This window comes from Anser cygnoides, chromosome 1 (assembly GCF_040182565.1).
Source record: "Anser cygnoides isolate HZ-2024a breed goose chromosome 1, Taihu_goose_T2T_genome, whole genome shotgun sequence".
NCBI classification, from domain to species: domain Eukaryota; kingdom Metazoa; phylum Chordata; class Aves; order Anseriformes; family Anatidae; genus Anser; species Anser cygnoides.
In genome coordinates this window covers 163,602,196-163,621,216 of record NC_089873.1, presented here as the reverse complement: position 1 = coordinate 163,621,216, position 19,021 = coordinate 163,602,196, and the positions used below count along the sequence as shown (strand labels likewise).

At 37.1% G+C, this 19,021-nt stretch overlaps 1 protein-coding gene across 1 annotated transcript; it reads right to left on the bottom strand.

Moving 5' to 3' along the window:
• Nucleotides 1–13,970: 13,970 nt before the first annotated feature.
• On the bottom strand, nucleotides 13,971–18,228 carry SLITRK1 (SLIT and NTRK like family member 1). Its single transcript, XM_013195533.3, has one exon. The coding sequence runs from the start codon at nucleotides 18,107–18,109 to the stop codon at nucleotides 16,031–16,033; it is 2,079 nt and encodes a 692-aa protein (XP_013050987.2). The 5' UTR covers nucleotides 18,110–18,228; the 3' UTR covers nucleotides 13,971–16,030.
• Between the last annotated feature and the right edge of the window lie 793 nt (nucleotides 18,229–19,021).

Genomic DNA, 19,021 nt, shown 5'->3' with positions numbered 1-19,021 from the left:
ATGCCAATGTTAAGAACTCATATATATTACAAGTACACAGAAGATACGTAAGACATAAGAAGTATTGCACAGAAATATGGCAAATCCAGCTAATGAATGAATAAATAGGGTCTGGAAATGAAAAAGTAGAATTACTTCAACTGAATACACAATATACATCATCATGAAAAAATGTTTAGTGTAACCAATAATTTACTAAGAATATTATGTAATAGTTTAATAAGGCAAAACTTCCTGGAGTCAAAAAAAAAAAAAAATATTATAAGTCCTGCACAGGTATCAGTGAAAGTGGAAAGCCATCTCTTTCAAACAGAGTGTTTCATGTTATACTTTTAGATATGTTTTTGTGAGTGGACCCTAATATTTAAAAGAATTGAACCCTCACATATATATGTAGTTTCAGTGACAGTAAAAGAAGCTGATATTTCCAAAAAAAAGGGCATTTTAAATCATATAATTAAGCAAAAAAGTCTGAACTTTCTTTTAAATTCCAGGTCATTGATTCATCCAACTTAATGTTAGGCACTTCATCTTACTTAAGATACACCTGTATTAAGAACAGTCTTTAGCAGTACCTCTCTCACTCTTGACTGACTGTAGAAATATCTATAAATGGTTTGATTTTTAGTTTAGGTACCTTTGATAGCTGCCATAATTTATTTGATATGAACCCAGCCCAAGGGTATAAAAAGATTAAGTAAAGTCTTTCACTTATACTAAGGCCTGATGATGAATTTTAAAATGACAGACACTGCTACTTCTAAGACATTTATTTTTCTTTACTTGGTTTGTATATTTCATCAATGAAAAAAGAAAATTCATTCCTTTTTTTTTTTTTTTATAGAACTATAAACATTTTTCTTTCATATTTGCTTTAACTAATGTTATTCAGTTTTACTTTTTTTTTTTGTTTTTGGTAAAAAGACTTGCCTTTCTGAGTTAATAGAGAACCACTGATACTCTTACCTGTTTAGAAGCTTTCAACATAAAGCCTGTGTTCTACCAGCAGTTATAACACTTGAAACAAGAAGATACTTGAAATTCATATATAATTTACATTACATGAGGTGGAAAGAAAATTCCTGTGTGCAGTTTAACTGTAAATAAAAGCATAATTCATGACAAAGAAAAGAAAAATATGAAGCAGTATGACTTTTTAACAGATTAAGAAGAGTCCTGGGTAGGAATCTTGAGCCAACTGATATTAGTGTTATTTATTACTTTTCTCCTCCTTATTCAATTGCCTTAACAGAGGTGTCAGCAACATTTCAGGTTTCCTAGACTACAGTATATGGTCTCCAGCTGTCTCTCCAGAAGGTTCTTATACATACTGTGTCACATCTACCATCACCATACAGATTTCTCAGATACTTTAAGGTGGCTAAAATGATATATACATTAAGATTCTAATTTACTTGCTTTATTCACTCTTTTAACATCAATATGAAAAAGTTTTCTTCAGTAGCTGTTTATTCAGTGCCCAAATTATAAAGAAAGAATTGGTTTCTGATTAACACTCCATTTATGAATATGCTCACCAGCATATTCATACCTGTATTTGCTCCAATTCAAACATATGTTTTAGATATTATATTAAAAAATAGATATTCTAGATATTATGTTGTTACAAGTCAATACAGGGACCTAAGAACAGAATCTAGTGGTCAAAGATTTGCCAACAATTACTACATTATTTTCACTGAATACATTGATTTTTTGATTTGTAAGATATAGTGAAATACAGCATTCACAAAACCAAGCAAATATAATATCAACTTTGATTAGGCCTTGTTTATGTTGATTTTTTACTTCAGTGTAAAAGACTATGAATAGGAATATAATGATTCTACTATTAGATAGTCTCACACTCCTTGATTTGAATGTCAGCTCATGGAAGTATATTTCAAATTAAAATAAGGTTATCATATTTTATATACGGGTGGGTGGGTAAGCGATATGTTAAAGATGTTAACAGGGTTCTTATGTAGAGATCAGTAGGAAGAAAGAGGTTGTGAAGGGAAAGAGAAAAATCTTCCATGTATCTTACAATTTATGAAGTTTTTTTGTCTGCTTATTTATTTGTTTATAAAATTGACTACAATACTATTTATTCACCTCTTTCCTTTCTTTTGGTACATTATTACTGTTTTTAAACTTAATTTCTATATTTATTTGAGATGTTTTTCTATTATATATTATCAAAATAAAGGGATGAAGAAGTGAGACAGCTTTTATTTTAGTCTTGTCTATGCATGTGGTCTGAAAGTTTTGAAATACCTCAAACTTGGAATGCAAAACAATTGTTCCAATTTTGTAAGGCAGCTCTAGATTTTCCACCATGACTAATGCATTATTATCATAATTGCTGTTGAATTGAAAAGGCAAAAGTCTTCCTTCATAATTCTGAAGACTTATCTATATATCGCAATTGATTTTCCATGTGACTATTTAAAAATACTGTGAAACTGCTAAAAAATATATAACTCGATTTTAAAAAATGTCTCCAAGATCTACCCGGTCATTTACAAATGGTTTGTTACACAAATTATATGATAGAATTCAAGCTTGAAACTTTACTTTGATAGATGGTAAAATGAGAGAAAAGTTAATGAACTGAAACTATTCTACCATTCTGTAGGGCAATTCAGTGAAAATTTTAATAACATGCTGAACCTGATGAGCAAGACAGTGTGGTGATGAACATAATAGTCATGTACAATATGTAGTTTGAAGTACTATATTAACATGAAAAATAATTAAAACTTGCTCACAGAATTGTGTTCATATGCATAATTTGCGAGGTTCATAGTTAATTAGGAAGGAAAACTTGATCTGTTTTTGTTTGTCACACACAGGCTGCCTAATGTAGTGAAAAATACAGCATGAAATTCCTCATTCTGCTTCACACTCCTTGGATTTCTCTTCAAGTGATAATTCTATTTCAATACAGGCTTTTGGGAAGTATTTTTTTTTCCCAAAACTATCTTTTATGAATTATGTATGGTTGTTATGTAGTACAGTCTTTTTCATGAGAGACAGAAGCCAGATGACAACATTTATTTGATTTAAAACCATTGCTGATGGTTCTGAAACTAAGTAATTCAGGCCAATTCATTTTTGCTTTAATGCTGTTTTCTGTAATCTTTTAAATCTGACTGAAGATAACAGGCCATATAGTTAATTACTATAAATTCAAAAATAATTCTAGTAACTTTAACTTGGAAACGAATTTTACACCTTGTTTCTGAAGCATGTAAGAGAACTTTTAAAATAGTTAAATTCTTAACATTTTGTGTTTTATCCTGTCAAGGTCTCCACTAATCCTACTCATAACTTCAAAATTATTTTCAGGAGGAAAGTATAAACTTATCTTTAACATGGATTTTTATGTAATAGCATATAATTTTCTACAATAAATACAACATGAATGTATGAATGGAGGAAAATACTGCTTTCATTAACAGCCATCAGCATGACTTATTTTGAATTGACATAACATTTCTGCATATATGTGATATTTCTGAGATAGGAAACAATTTCCACGTATTTTCATATTTTCAAATTTCACTTGTGCTTTTAATGCCCCTGAGAGATCAAGAGCTAAAACTTCCATATTTCACCACTACTACCACTCAAAACAAGACATAATCCAAGAATCAAATATGTCTATGCTGAGTAGGACCTTTCCTCATGGAATCAGAGTCTCAGATGTGGTGGAAAGTGACTGTGGAAACTGGGAGCTCAGATGAAGTGTAGAGCCAGTATTTTCCAGTTATCCTGTCATGCTAGTGCAAGGGGGAAGAGGGGGAGGCTAGATACCTGAATCCTCATGTCTCTATGCAGGATGATTAATGAAAATATGCCATTTTACAGCAAAGGAGTATGAAAGACTCAAAGTGTGGAATTAATTTGAGGAAATGCAGCTATCTATAGTTATAGATATATATTGAGACTAGGTGCCTCATATTCCTGTTAAAGTCAATGGAAAGAAATAAAACTTTTTAAACATACTTTATTTCTTTCTGTATATGGATAGGGTTTATCTAGAGATTAAGACTTCCAAACATAGCTGTCCCAAGGTGAACAAAGTATCTAAGTTCCAGATACAATGAGAAACATAGTCTTTGCTGAAATGTAAATGACTGGTACCACTTGAGATGCCTTAGGATACCTTGGACATGCAGCACACCCATGGGGCTCATAGATACGACACATGGCCAATAAAAGAATTGCAGTCTAGTGACAGCTAGAGGCCAGATGGGATACCCCCAGAAACCCAAATGATATTAAATGTTTAAAAAATGAGTTCCTTGTTAAGTGTCTATATAAACTGAGTTGTAACTATTTCTATTTTCCATTGACTGTACTGACTAAACCTTCACTGTCTGTAACAAGAGTTTAAGCACTCAATTCATATCCATATGAGAGTATTTAGGAACCTTTATTTGGTGTCTTAGTCTGCAGTTGAACAGCTCTTGACATCCCCAAATATCATGTTGAGCCTTAAAGCTCCCACTTCTGTCCATTGACTGTTCAGAAAGCCAAAGGTGACTTGCTCAGTAGGAGGCAAATATGAGAAATTCATCAGAGTATACAAAAACTCAGCTTCAGAGCTTATGACAAACAAAAAGTCTTAATAGTCACATCTATCAATCTGATGTATATAATCTACAGTCCAAGAAAACATAATCAAAACTGATTTAAGGAAGCTTAGACCTTTTGTCAGAATCATGGTTTCATAAACAGAAGAAGAAAAAAAAATCTAGTATCTTGACCTCTGACCTGATACCTTCAATCTGGCTTGTCAGTTAGTGCCAATTGTGGTTATATAGTTGTGGTTATACACATAATAAATATGTGCATTATGGATTTTACCTAGAATTATACTCATTCTACAGATTCAGAGATGATGGAGAAGTCCGTGATTGGTAACTGTCAGTCACTACTGACATAAGTACTTAGCTTAGTTTTCTAAGAAGCAAGGAGTTGGACTTAAGCTATTTTCATCTTTCCCTTTTATTGACTTATATATATATACATACCTATATATAGGTGGCGGTTTTGTTTGTTGTTGTTGTTGTTGTTGTTGTTGTAGCTTTTATTGTTTAATTGGACCAAATTTAGTAAAATAAACAAGTTTTTTCTATGTTTATTTGGGGCAATATTACATAAAATATTTTGTAGTTATCAAAAAATTAAGCATAAATTTTGCTATAAAGGCTAGTTGGGTGATATTCTTTGTCCATGATAAAGCCTTATTCTGATCTCATTAGTATTGAATTAATATAGGGATGGTCTCCTGAAGCCAACAGGGGGACTCCTTTGAAAAAATGAAAGTAAAATAAAAGACTTCACAAAAAGCCTCATTTTTATTGTTGCTGTTGTTATTTTTATTTTACAAGCAAATATATACCTGTCTGTGTCATAACATTGAAAAAAAAAAAAAAAAAAGTTCACCAAAGATCATCAATTGTAAGTATCTGCAATGTTTTGTTTTGTTTATAGTAAGCTGTGATTTGACAGGAAAAAAAGATATGAATATATGAAGAATAGTCTTTGGCTCCCTTTTTATATGTATACATTCTTATTGTTAATCAAAAGTTTCATCCTGAAGATGTTATTCATAAGCGTGACATTTATCACACTTAACTTTAGCAATATAGAAGTTAAGTAGTGATGATAAAAGTGATGATTTAGCTCACCCAACCTTAGGAGCTGCTTGGTTACTGACCGAGATCTTTAAATTCATATGCTCACAGTATGGCTCTTGCATTCCAGCCAGGGAACACTTGAGATGCCTTAACGTAATCATCCACTTAATGTATGCTAAAGCATCTTGCTACGAATACAGTTGCCAGTCAGGAAAAATAAAATGTTTTAAACCTGTACAAGTATCTCAGGTACCCTAGGATTCCGTAAAACTGTCAAGTATCTAACCACAGACAACTCAAAGGCTTTAAGATCCTTCTAAAATCCAGTCCTATATGTCTAACCTGAGTTCAAAAAGAATTATGTATTATGCTGTTGGACATAACTACCGCAATTTAAGTTAATCCTGCCAATTTATTCTAGTAGTTTTAATATAAAATATTATCCCACATGACAAACTAAACTCGCTCCTATTTCTTTATGCTTTAATTAAACAAAAATTCTTGCTGATGTATTCTCATATGCTTGTCCAGTCAAGCAATGTCAGGCAAAGCCAAAAGCAGAGACATCAGAGGCAGTTACAGATATACTATGGGATTTATGAGAAGGAAATTTGTAATTAAACCCTGAGAAACTGGAAGTGAAAACAAAAACAGCAAAACCACAATCAACCAACCAACCAAAGCCCAACAAAAATTAAAATGAACTTTTAAGACCATTAATGAATTTCTGAGTCAAACGTTGAGCCCACACCATGCATATTCACACTTCCAAATGAACAAGTAGAATTAAATCTTACATTCAAATTGTAAGTACAAATTTGATTGTGTCCACTTGTGAAAGGCTAGCCTGCTCTGTAGCAATTTTGTCTTGGGCAGAGCTAGTACAGAATTCAAAATAAAATAATAAAATAAAGTAAAATAAAAAAAAAAATAAAAAATAATAAAAGTAAAGTAAAAGTAAAGTAAAAGTAAAGTAAAATAAAATAAAATAAAATAATAAAGTAAAGTAAAGTAAAGTAAAGTAAAGTAAAGTAAAATAAAATAAAATAAAATAAAATAAAATAAAATAAAATAAAATAAAATAAAATAAAATAAAAAGAACATTTATTCAGGATGGATTAACCATTATGGATTATCTATTATGGATATGGCTCCAGTGCTTAGGTTCACTTAAGGTCTAGTTTCATTAGTTTAGTAAGATATAGGATCCTGTTCCAGCCAAAGAGGTATGGAGCACTCAGTCCAAAAGGACTAAAGGATATATGTCACACAGTTGTTTTCTAAGTTTTCTGTTTGAAATGACTGCTTGACAATTTGGTTTTATATGAGAATTTAAGACTGATATTCCTGATCAAGATAGAGCAGGTATTTGCAACTGACTTTTTGATCTCTACACCAAAAATTGTTTTTAAATGAACTTGTAAACTCCAACATTTAGGGAAAAAAAAAATTGAGTGAAAACTTCACATGTTTATCTGTGGATGGGATTTAGTTTAAAAAAAAGAAAAGTTTGGATTAAGTATATATGTTGAAAAAGTCTGTAATTTTTTTATTATCATATTGGTTATGATTGAGTACTCTCAATTCTTCCACAGCAATTATCTTAAATTTAAGTCTTTGTTAAATGTCTTTATTATTATTTGTTGCCTCATAATCAGAAATTTATAGCTTTCAAATAACCAACTATATCCATATATATAAATTATATTACAGAATTACCTGACCAATACTCTGCTAATGATGTAACACTGGTAGCTATAATGTATCCTCTAAAATGTGAAACCTATTTTTAAATCTTATTAGCATTTTTTTTGCTTCACATTTATTGAATTCTCAATATCCATAACATAACAGACATGCTCAGATGCAATGCAAAAATCAACTAAGAATCCTTACCTTTATTATTCAGATTGCAACCTATGAATACTATGAATTTGTTTAAAATACAGTTGAGTCTTATTTAGTACATACACATGTAACTAAGCTAATAAATTTGGACAAATTAGTAATTTAAGAATCTGTAGTAAGAACCACTTTTTTTTTTTTTCACTGTTTAATTTCAATAATGTCTTATTCTAAGGTCAAAATAAACTATCAAATAATTATCTTAAATATAATTTATTCTGTTCTTGAAGACTATTGTCTTAAACTAAAATTTTAGTTAGTTAATATTATTGTTTATTAATAACAGCATGGTCATTGAAAAATCTTTCAAAAACTTGTTGCCTCCTGCTCCTCAAAGAACCTTTAAGTCAATACCAGTAGCTTTTTTCAGTGTGCTGTTCAGGCCTACAGTTCTTCTTCCTGAATAATTTCATCCTGTGCATTCCTCTTCTTTCTTGCTCTTGCCATCTTTTTTTTGTGCATCATCTTCTTACTTATACGTACATAAGTTAAAGCATTAAAATGACAAAAGCCACTACCAAAAAAAAAAAAAAAAAAGAGAGAGACAGAGAAAATATATTTGGGTTGTTTTCTGCCTATTGGACATATGCATCTTAATTTACTGTATAAAGAAAGAAAAGAGAGAACCCTTTAACCTAAAAGATATTATTTTTACCATTATTAATATAATTCTCCACCATGTTTAGTGTCATAGGGTAGAATAAAATTTGTGATAGTTATTTAAGATTAATACCACAGTTAAAATGCACCCGCATAAACATTTAGGAAAAAAAAAAAAAAAAAAAAAGACTATTTCAGTAGGTTATCCTTTTACTTCCACTTCAAGTCAAGGTCAAGGTCAACTGCCATGACACATAAGAGAGAATCGACATCATGTGTGTATTTTGAGTAGATCGTGTTTATCAAAATTCCTAACAAGTTAACTAAAACAGATAAAATTCTGTAATAAAGGCACACAATAAAACAGTCTTTATAACCCCAGTAACTGCTTTTGAATTAGTCACTTCCCAAGCTGTAACTGTGGAAAAAAATAATCTTATACTGTTTTTGTTTTCATTCTCCCCATTTGTACCCAATCTAAGTGTTAACACTTCCCTTTAAAAGTTCACATTGTTTTCAGAGTGCCCACAATACCACCAACTTCGTCATGCCATATACGACTTGGGCAAATTGATACATCCACTTATATTATGACTAATAGACTCTGGGGTCTAGCCACATCTTCTACATCCTGCACTTAAATCTTTCCTACCATCTGTCTTCTCTTTAAGATATCTCATGTGAATAGGTTGTTACAGTGTGTCCATAATTAAATTATATTTTTCCCTTTTCAATCCTCCTGTGAAAAACCATTTACGGTTTGGCACTTTCTTTTCATAAAAGATATTTTTTTCTAAAACACTTATTCCTATATTTTCTCATCCTTTGCTAGCATTTATCTCTCATTGTGATCCTCTTAATGACTTCAACGGGAGAATTGTATTCCTCATTTATATTTCAAGCTTGAACCAAGAATCATTTATTTGCTACTAAGGGAGAAGCAATAATTGTCTGGGTTTGTTGTTGTTGTTACTTTTTTTTTTTTTTTCTTCCTGAGTGTTCTAATATGTTATGATGTTTCTATTATAGTTATTATGTACTATGTCAATTTCTAAAAGCAGTGGCTGAAATAGGAGTCCATCCCATCCAAAAGCAATCATTAGGGTACAATCTCCAAGTCAAAGAACTAGCAATTTTTAAAGACAAAAATAAAATCCAAGTTAAGAAAACAGATGGAAAAAAAATGTGTGGGGTACATTTGACCCAACTGATACTCTCTAAATTTAAGTCATCTTTTAAAAATGAAATGCCATGTCTCAGTTAACCATCTTTGACATGGTTCATTTTGTATGATTTCAAGGATTTGATTTAGTTCTAAACTGCATTTAATCATTTACGGTTCAGGTGTATATAACTTAATTACATTTAGAGTTTAAATCCTTTGCCCACTCATAGACACACAGTGCTATTTGTGGTATCTTAAAGTATCTTGCGTGATCACTAGCTGACCATATCTTTTTCTAGCCTTGAGTCTTTTCTTTCAACACCATGCAGACAGCTCAAATACAAAAGTAATTCAAATCAATTATGTGGGCCAAGTGAACCAAGTCACCAGCCTCTTGGTGTATATCCATGATTCAATTCAATTCTTCCCACATGAGTGGGAATTTGAAATGTTCTAATGTATCCCACCTAGGCTCTAGTCACACTCCAAAAACATATGAGTGTACCCTAGTCCTTATACTGTATCTACCAGCCTTATGCTTATGTGTCAGATAATCCTTTTCTGAGGACACTGCTGGTTTGTGCACAAGCATCTCAATCAAACCCATCAACCTAGGTGAGACAGATACCACCTACGCTCTAGGTTATATAGTGATCCAGAAAGTGAAACACATAACATATTTTTTTCCACCACTTCTTAATTTTTTCATAGCTCGTCTGCACTACTTTTTTCACCCTTCTCCAGAACTCTCATTTAAAAGGAAAATAAAAATAAATTAAAAAAAGCTATCTTCCTATTCTTTCTTTTTTTTTTTTTTACTTTTTTTTTTCCCAAAAGCCACATTTTGATGAACTTTGCTAAACTGTCCATTTGCAAGACAGTTGCAATTGATTCAGGAATGATAAAGTAACACAAAGCAAACACGACAAGCCATGCTTATACAAAGCTGCTTTGAGATCAAAGCGTGAGGGCTCTGTCTGAACAGCCATGATATCAACAAAAGTCATTAAAAGCTAAGATTATTTTTTCTATTGGCTTAGTTGGAAACTTTCTGGAAATTATCAATATTTCAACCTAACAGAAAGGGAGAAAGATGGAGAAGGAGTTCTGATACAACCAACAGTATTGTAAAGCACTTTGTCCCATCAATAACGTTAAAACAATGGTACTCAAAGCAGTCATTCCCTTAGAGTCAACTGTGTCTTCTACAATGGGTTATTTCTGTCCTTCCTTCACTATACGTTTTCAGTCTTAGCTTTCAAGTGACTGATGTAGGAGACTGCTATTTTCTTCAGGGATATTTCTTCTGAGTTTGTTCCTCTCTCACATAACTGAAGAATGCATTTAAGAAGTATAAACAGAAATTGATTCAAAAACTTTATCGGGTAAATGAAACCATTCAGCATGATGATATGTTGATTGACCTGACCTGGCAATTAATCGTGAAGAAGTAATACTGAAGAGTCTCATTTATATTTCTCCAACTACAAGATAATAAGACAACAGTTTCTGAAACTATAGACAATTATGTTGAATATAATCTGTTACAAGTTTACCCATTAAGTTACCACTGATATACATAATCAGAATGAATATATAACACAATATTTGAAACACTTTTCAGTCCGCATTTTCTCCAATGATAATATTTCCATGTTTGGGAAAAACTGAGGATAATAATAAAAAGATTCCTGTAATTTTCATTGGCCATTTCCATACAGCTAATACAGTTCAGAGCATTTTAAACATTAAACAAATATCTGGATGATTTAGCGCAATGGTATTTTACCAATATATACTGTGAATTCTTCACTTTCTGACTTGTTCCCAAATAGTGAAAAAATAAGTACTTGTGCAGTAGCCAGTTCAGAAGTCCTGCCCATTGCACTGAAATTCCTGTACCATAAATCACAAAAGTCACACAAATCTGAGCTGAACATACACATGGAATAAGTTTCAGCCAAAGAAATTGTCCTACTTTGTGTATATACCTACAGAAACTTTTCTAAATACAAAAACATATATTTGAAGAAGTCCATAATCATCTAGAAATGCTCACTCTGGACCGCACATGCATAAAAATATAGCAAAACTTGCTCTGGCTGATCAAAATGGTATAAACAACTATACTAAGCTCTTGAACAAAATCTTGCTTTGCTTTGCAACTGAACAAGCCACTGACCAAAACAAAACAAAATAAAACAAACAAACAAAACAACAACAACAACAAAACAGTAACATCAACAACAAAAAGAGAAAGGGTTTGCCTCTTTACTAAGAGCTACCTCTCTTTGAGAAGAAACTTTTATATGTGGGAGACCTAGAAAACAGCTCATGGTTAATGGAGGCTAGAGACTGTGGTTTCTTGCTGCCTTAATGTTACCCTAATGAGTCTTGCCACCAGCTTAAGAAACAGTGAAATGTTATCTTTCTACCTTTATGTCTTTTTCTACCTTTTTTCTAAACTTTATGTCTTTTCTACCTGAATAAAGTACACAAATCCCTTTCTTTTCCATTAGACAAAATCTGATCCCACTCTTGCTACAGTTTGTATCATCTCAGTTTCCTAGTAGATCTGAAAGATTGTATATTCAATGGAATTGTCCTAAAGTTATAAAATAACCTGGCACAACCAAAAAAGTTAGTAAAGCAATGTAATAACACACACCTCTGCAGTTTCATCTGTACACTTATGCTCAAAAAGATATGTAACACCTAATTTAAAACTTTATCAATTTGCTACTAAAGTTCCATTCAGTCTTCTTCAATGGCATGCAAGAGGCTACCATGCATACAGAAATATTTCTATGGCAACAGTTTAAAATCTAGGCTATTCTTAGATGAAGTGTTTTCAGAGGAAAAAAAACAAAACAACAACAACAACAAAAACATATTTTGCTGTGTTCTGTTTTGTTTCAGCTAACTAACTATCTGTTTCAACTAACTAACTAATTATCTGTTTCTTTCATCTATGCCCTTTCTGAAACAAAAGAAATCTGTTGTGATGAACGAAACAAGTGAGAAGTAACTTGATGTGATATATGTTATGCCGGAACTTATGAGATTCTTCTTAAATTAGCCTAAAAGAAAAATCATGTATTGAGAAGCATATTATTCAGGCTTCTAATGTTAAAAGTATTAATAAAACACGCTTGATATAAATTAAAACATATACAGTTGTTGTTGTTGTTTTTAAAGACAGAGAGCTAACTATACATATTTCACATATTTGCACTTCCTCATCCTTTAATGCTTCCTCTTTCATTTCTTTCTTTCTTTCTTTTTCTTTCTTTCTCTTTCTTTCTTTCTTTCTTTCTTTCTTTCTTTCTTTCTTTCTTTCTTTCTTTCTTTCTTTCTTTCTTTCTTTCTTTCTTTCTTTCTTTCTTTCTTTCTTTCTTTCTTTCTCTCTTTCTCTCTTTCTCTCTCTCTTTCTCTCTTTCTCTCTTTCTCTCTTTCTTTCTCTCTCTCTTTCCTTCGGGGGAGAGTTTTTTTTGTTGTTGTTTGCTTTTGTTTTTGTTTTATAAAATGACCTTGGAAGAGCCAATTTTACAAATAAGATAAACATTGTAATTCAAAACCTGATAATGATATGGTCTCAGAGAGTAAGATGATCTATGTGTCTTAAGGGAGAGTATCTGAGAGATTGAATAAACACATGGGAGTGTTAAAATCAGAAAGTGTCACAGAAATAAAAAGGGTTGTTTTGTTATTTTCCCCCACCCGCAACACAGAAGCGTTCATAAATGCGTGGCTTCAATATCCCAGTTGAACCAACATTTCTGTGAAAGTGTGCCAATGAACTAGCACTTTAAGGAAAGTGGAGGACCAAAGTTACAAGTTTATGCTATATCTCAATGATGAATCATAATCATATATATTTAGTATTATACGATCTGGATTGCATGTATGTCTGGCCTCAGCCAGTGACTTGGCATATTTAATGTACTATATCTTTTATTTTAACTTCCATAACAGTGGCTGTAACATAATAATGATTTTTAGCATGGGGTATATTCATACTGCTCTCACTTCTTCAATTTTACTACTGCAATATCATGGAAAAGGCAGCATGACTTAAGTGGTAGTCCAGTGTATTTTCTTATTCTTAAATATTTTGGGGGGGCTATGCTTAAATTAAAGCTGATGGCCTCTTCAGGGCAGAAATACTGCCTTATAGGTAAATGCATTTTCTTTTTCTTCTCAAGCACAATAGCAAACTAGTGGCTCTACTGCCGTCACTTTGTCTTACACAGTATGCCCTTGTGGAACAATCAGTCTAACAAAGAAGCAGGAGGAAATAAAGAAGGGTCCTTGAAATAGGAATGATTTATATAATTAAACAGGGCATTCTGTTTCCAGAGCTGCACAAACTTCAAGGTATTTTCTAGGAGATTGCAGACTTTTCCATAATGATAAAGGATTCTGTAAGAATGATCTTTTCCTCACGTTTAATACTTCAGTAACACCTGGGATCAGGCTTCTGCCTCGTTTTCAAGAGTGTATCAATTGCAGTGTCTGTGTATGTATGTCTGTTTTCTCATTGTATATCCCAAAGGTGGGCATTTTCTATAAAGCAAACTGAATCAGTATTTGAAGTTTAGCAAGTCCCTTATGGTGTTTTACTCTTTAGAAGGATTCTCTGCCTGGAGAAAGCCAGAAGCAACGTGACTGAAATTCTCTGTATCTCCACTGGGACTCAAGCTCTGAGTTACAAGTGATTTGCAAGGGCTTTTGCCTTTACAGGTATTACAGGGTTTAGGGGCACTTTCCCATACAGGAACAGGATCAAATGCAAGTTGCCTGAAGTCTAACCACAACCCTGCACTGTGTTTGTTTCAGCATCTAGTATTAAAGGTGCAGGAATCCAGAGCAGGGATGGGAAAGTCCTTTCACTAATTAGTTTTCCCACTTTCAGTAGCTGCTGGAGCTCAGCCGCATGCAGCAACCTCACCTCGCCAGCATTCCGGCAAGCTGCATACAGGCCTGAAGTGCTGACCAGTGAAAGCCATCTCTGGCTTAATGAGACCGAGGTAGGCAGAGTTAATTAAATCAAATTCCCGCTAACATCCCTAATATATCTGCAGTGTGTGCAGAAGGGGTGGCAGCAGCAGCAGCAGCAAGAGATTCACATTATTAATAAAGGGATTCACTGCCGCATTAGAAAAGAGAGAGAGAGAGGGAGAGGCCAGGAAGAGAAGGCAGGAAACTTCTGTGTGTTATTTACATTGGGGAAGAGTGTTTATGCCTCTGCGTGTGAATGAATGAGAGGAAGGGAGAGAGAGAGAGGGAAGCAGGGAGGGGGAGGGAGGGAGAGGCACACACAGAGAGCACTGAAAGGAGGCTCTGTCTAAACCCAAATAACCCACTTGCAAGAGCTGGTACTGGAAAAATGGTAAGGACCCGGAGTTGAAAACATTTTCACTTTAATACTGAAAAAATATGCCATTATAAAATCCTCGAATAGAATTAGTAAGTTTCACTTGCTTCCTCAGTTCTGATTTCCTCAAGTTATAGTAAGATTTACAACAGCACAGAATTTTCTACCATTAAACTTTGCAGCCTAAGCACTAGAGTGACATTAATTGGTCATGCTTAACTGCCTTGGTTTTTTTTTTGTTTTGCTTTGTTTTGAATGTTTACACTGTTACCGTAATATAAATCAAGGGTACTCATTTTTACATTCAGATGGAAAGGCAATACTGAATATGTATATTGAAAAAGAAGAGAGAGAAAACAAAATCAAAGCCTCCCCCCATCCCCCCCCCAAAAAAGAAATGAAACCCGCCATCAAGAAAACAGATATTTCCCAATAAAGTCATCCCCTCCTCAACGAAAAAAAAAAAATCAGATGAGAATATTCATGCAACTATGTCTTAAATAAAACCTTTACATTTTTCCACAGTAAAAGTACGATTTCTACTGCCTATTGATCACACAAAAATGGGGAAATGGCACTTTTATTATTATACTGTATTTCTTATATAGAAGGTTTGATACGAAGGGACTTATCAGGTAAGAGGGATGATGGTGTGAACTAGACGCTGCTTCCAGTCGGGGGCTGGAGCGTCCCTGGGGTGCGTTGTATCCATGCGAGCCATGCAGCACTTGTTTTTTTTTGTTTGTTTGATTGTTTGACTGTTTTTGTTTTTAGTTATTATTATTATTTTACTTTTTGTTCATTTGTCTGTTTCGGAGTCGGAGTCATTTATTTACATTACATTCATGCCTTCGTGCAACTTTCCACTTCTGCTTTGCTGTCAGGAGGAGGCTGACACCAGCCTTTCCTCCTCCCCTCTCCTCTTCCTCGCCTTTCGGAGAAGGGTGCGTCCAAAAGGGAAGAGGGCAGAAAAGCAAAACGACCCCCAGCACAACAGAACAAAAGCCCGATAAAACCAACAGCCGTGGTTTTCCCTGCCGGGTCCGCAGGAAGGGTGTCCTCGCTCGTCCATTGCCGCTCCGGGGGAGCACGGGCGGGGGATGCTCCAGTCGCGGGGGGGCTGCGCCGAGCTGGGGGGGTTGCGCCCCGGCGCCGGGCTCCCCCCAGCGAGCACCGGGCACAGCGCTTGCAGTGGGGGACGAGGGCGAGTGCGCGCGAGTGTGTTTTATTTCTCACAGAAGGAAGCCGAGGTGCAGAGCCGTTCCTGGCTGGCGTGTGCCTCCCCAGCAGCGCAGGGCCGGTCCCCGGGTGGCGGCTGCCCCCGACCCCACCTCAGTCCGACAGGGAGTGGGAGCCGCAGTCGTAAACCCTGTGGGCCCCGTCGGTGCTGTAGGGCCCGTTGTGCCAGTAGGATGAGTCGCAGACTGTCTGCAAGGAGTTGATTTCAGATGCAGACGAGTTGGCGTCCCTCCTCTTGGACCGCTTTCTGTTCCTCAGGATGAACACCAGCATGCCAACCACCGTGAAAGCAGAGGTCACAAAAACCAGCAGGAGCCCTGGCACCAGCACCGAAATGGAGACCCGGCTGGTCTCCAAGTAGGAGTTGGAGTGAGTACCTGTCTCTGCAAATCCGGTGCTGTTTTTGTTGGTAGAACTTAGTGTGGGTGATATTTTCAGCTGAGGGCAAATCACGTCATTGGAGAGAGACTCAAAATCCTCCTTGAAGAAATCTTCTGGGGACTCACACCTCAGATCGCTCATAATCACCTTGGGGCGCAACATCTCCGCCCACTGTTTGAAAGGCACGATAGGGCAAGTACAGTCCCACGGGTTGCCATGCAGATCGATCTGGGTGATGGAGGTGAGCTGGTCCAGCACCCCCGCCACGGGAAGGTACATGAAATAATTGTTGTGTATGCTCAGTTTGGAAAGTGAGACCCCGGCGAAGACGTCAACTGGGAGAGACCTCAGTAGATTGTTGTTGAGGATGAGGACTCTCAGTTTGGGCATTGCATTGAAGGTGCCAGGCATGATCAGCTGGATCCCATTAAACTCCACATTCAGGTACTCCAGGTTTTGCAGCCCAGTAAATTTCTCCCGGGACAGGGTGTCTAGGTAGTTGCTATCCATATACAGCCATCGGAGATCGAAGAGGTTCTTGAAGGTGTTGTTCTCAATGGTGGCTATGTTGTTGTTGCCCAGATCAAGTAAATTAAGTTTCCGGTAATCCAGAAAGTGGGATTTCCTGATGGTGTGTATTTTGTTGTCTCTCAGAAACAGCTCCTGCACATTGGATGGCTTAGGCTTCAAATCCACCAAGCTGCTCACATTCCTGTCATTGCAATTAACCTTTAAACCTGAGCCAGGGATCTGATCACAGCTGCAGATCTGAGGGCAGGACAAGGTAGTCAGCAACTTGCTCTTTGCGCTAACTGTCGACACAGCAGCAGTGGGTCTAGTCTTGATTTGCCAGTTGACAGGAATTTTTGTACCTCCGTTTGGAACAGATCCTGGTGTGGCAGGGTCTTCCTTGCCATGTATTTTAAAGGGGGTTGGAATGGGACCAGGATCACAGGTTTCTTCTTCGGCAGGGGGAGCAGCTAGACTAGAATCCACTCTGTTCTTTTTGCACAGCTCTTGCTCTGTAGTCTCATTTAAATCTTTGCCCTGCAACCTAGTGGGAGCTTCACAAATCACTCTGCCGATCAAAGCGTTTTTGGGTATATTTTCCAGCCATTCCTTCAACGACAACAGATCGCAAGTACAGTCCCAGGGGTTATCCTCTAGCAGGATTTCAGCAATGCCTGGGATCTGCTCCAGGACTTCCTCATAAGGCAAGGTTTTGAGACGGTTTCCCCGGAGGTCGAGGTGGGTGATCGGCACATACTGAAACACGTTGGGGGGCAAGGTGCTGATGAGATTGTCATTTAAAATCAGCACCTCTAGTTTGTTTAAGTCCCTAAATGCTCCCGGGTCAATATCCCGCAATAGATTAAAATCTGCCTGGAGGTATTCCAGATCGTCCAGCCCCAGGAAAGTCTGCTTCCTGAACGATTTGATCTTGTTGTTGTTTATGTGCAAGCGTTTCACCAGCTGCAGCCCAAGAAAAGCCCCAGGAACAATCTCATGCAAACCATTGTTTTCCATGTGCAAACTGACTGCATTGTAAAAGTTAGCAAACTCATTAGGGAAAAGTCGAGTCAGGGAATTTCCATGCAGAAATAAATGGTAAAACTGGGAAGTTGGGGCGGTGAAATGTTGCAGGCTGGTAAATCCCTTTTTCTCACAGTCTACGTGCAAATCCCCTTCTATCTCGTTGCAGGCACAGATCTTCTCTTTGCAAACGTCCCCTGTAACGTTTCCAGCAGCAAAACAAAGAGACGTCTCCAGCAACAGAATCCAAAGCAGCATTTTTAAACCGAGCAATTCATTCCCGATTTCATCACAAAGTAACAGCAACCATCCTCCTCACACGGAAAGCAATTCCAGTCCATTCAATACATGAAATGTCCAAAACACCACCAACGGCGGGAGGGGGGGGGGGGGGGGGTGGTGGTGGGAAATCCGGGGAGAGGGAGCAGGAAGGGTCGGTGGAGGAGCGGGGGGGGCTCTTTCTTTTCTCCTCTCTCTCCGCCCCCCCCCCCCCACCCTCAACACACACATAGAATTGCAACAGCCTGGATTCCAATCAATAATTATATCCACAAACTATCCAGGCACGTACTGCAAGGCACGCAAAAAAAAAAAAAACGTAGAAGGAGGAAAAAAAAAAAATAATCCCCCTCCTCGATTCCCCACCGCACCCCCCCTCACTCCCTGACGCTTCCCGGGCAAGAAGCTAAGCGGAGATCTGCCGGCCGGGTTGTCTCACCGTCAGGGGAACGGTGCCGGCCGCCGGCAGCCGCCGCATGCCGGAGAGGAGCGGGCGGAGCGCGCCGCGGTGCGCGCGGAGGCTGCGCGTGTGCGCGGCTCCGGCTCCGGCTCGGGCTCGGGCTCGGCGCCGGGCTGACCTTGTGGCGCGGAGCCGCGGGGCCGCCCGCCGGGCGCTGTCCGGGCTGCCGGTGCTGAAGGCGCTGCCTAGGCGCTGGCCGCCGAGCCCCCGGCGCTGCGCGGCGCCCCCTGCCCCCGCTGCGCTGCGCCGCTGCCCATGATGCCGGCGGCGGGAGCCTGCGTCGGGGTCGGGGCTCCCCGACAGAACGACGGACCGACAGACCGACCGAGCGACCGAGCGACCGCGCCGCGCCTCGCCTCGCCCTGCCGGCCGTGCTGCCTCCCCTCGTCGCCCGCGCCCTCGCTCGCTCTTCTTTCCGTTTTCTTCCGCTG

Bases quoted from the DNA above. Each gene is read 5' to 3' on its own strand.
- SLITRK1 (XM_013195533.3), bottom strand. From the start codon at position 18,109: ATGCTGCTTTGGATTCTGTTGCTGGAGACGTCTCTTTGTTTTGCTGCT.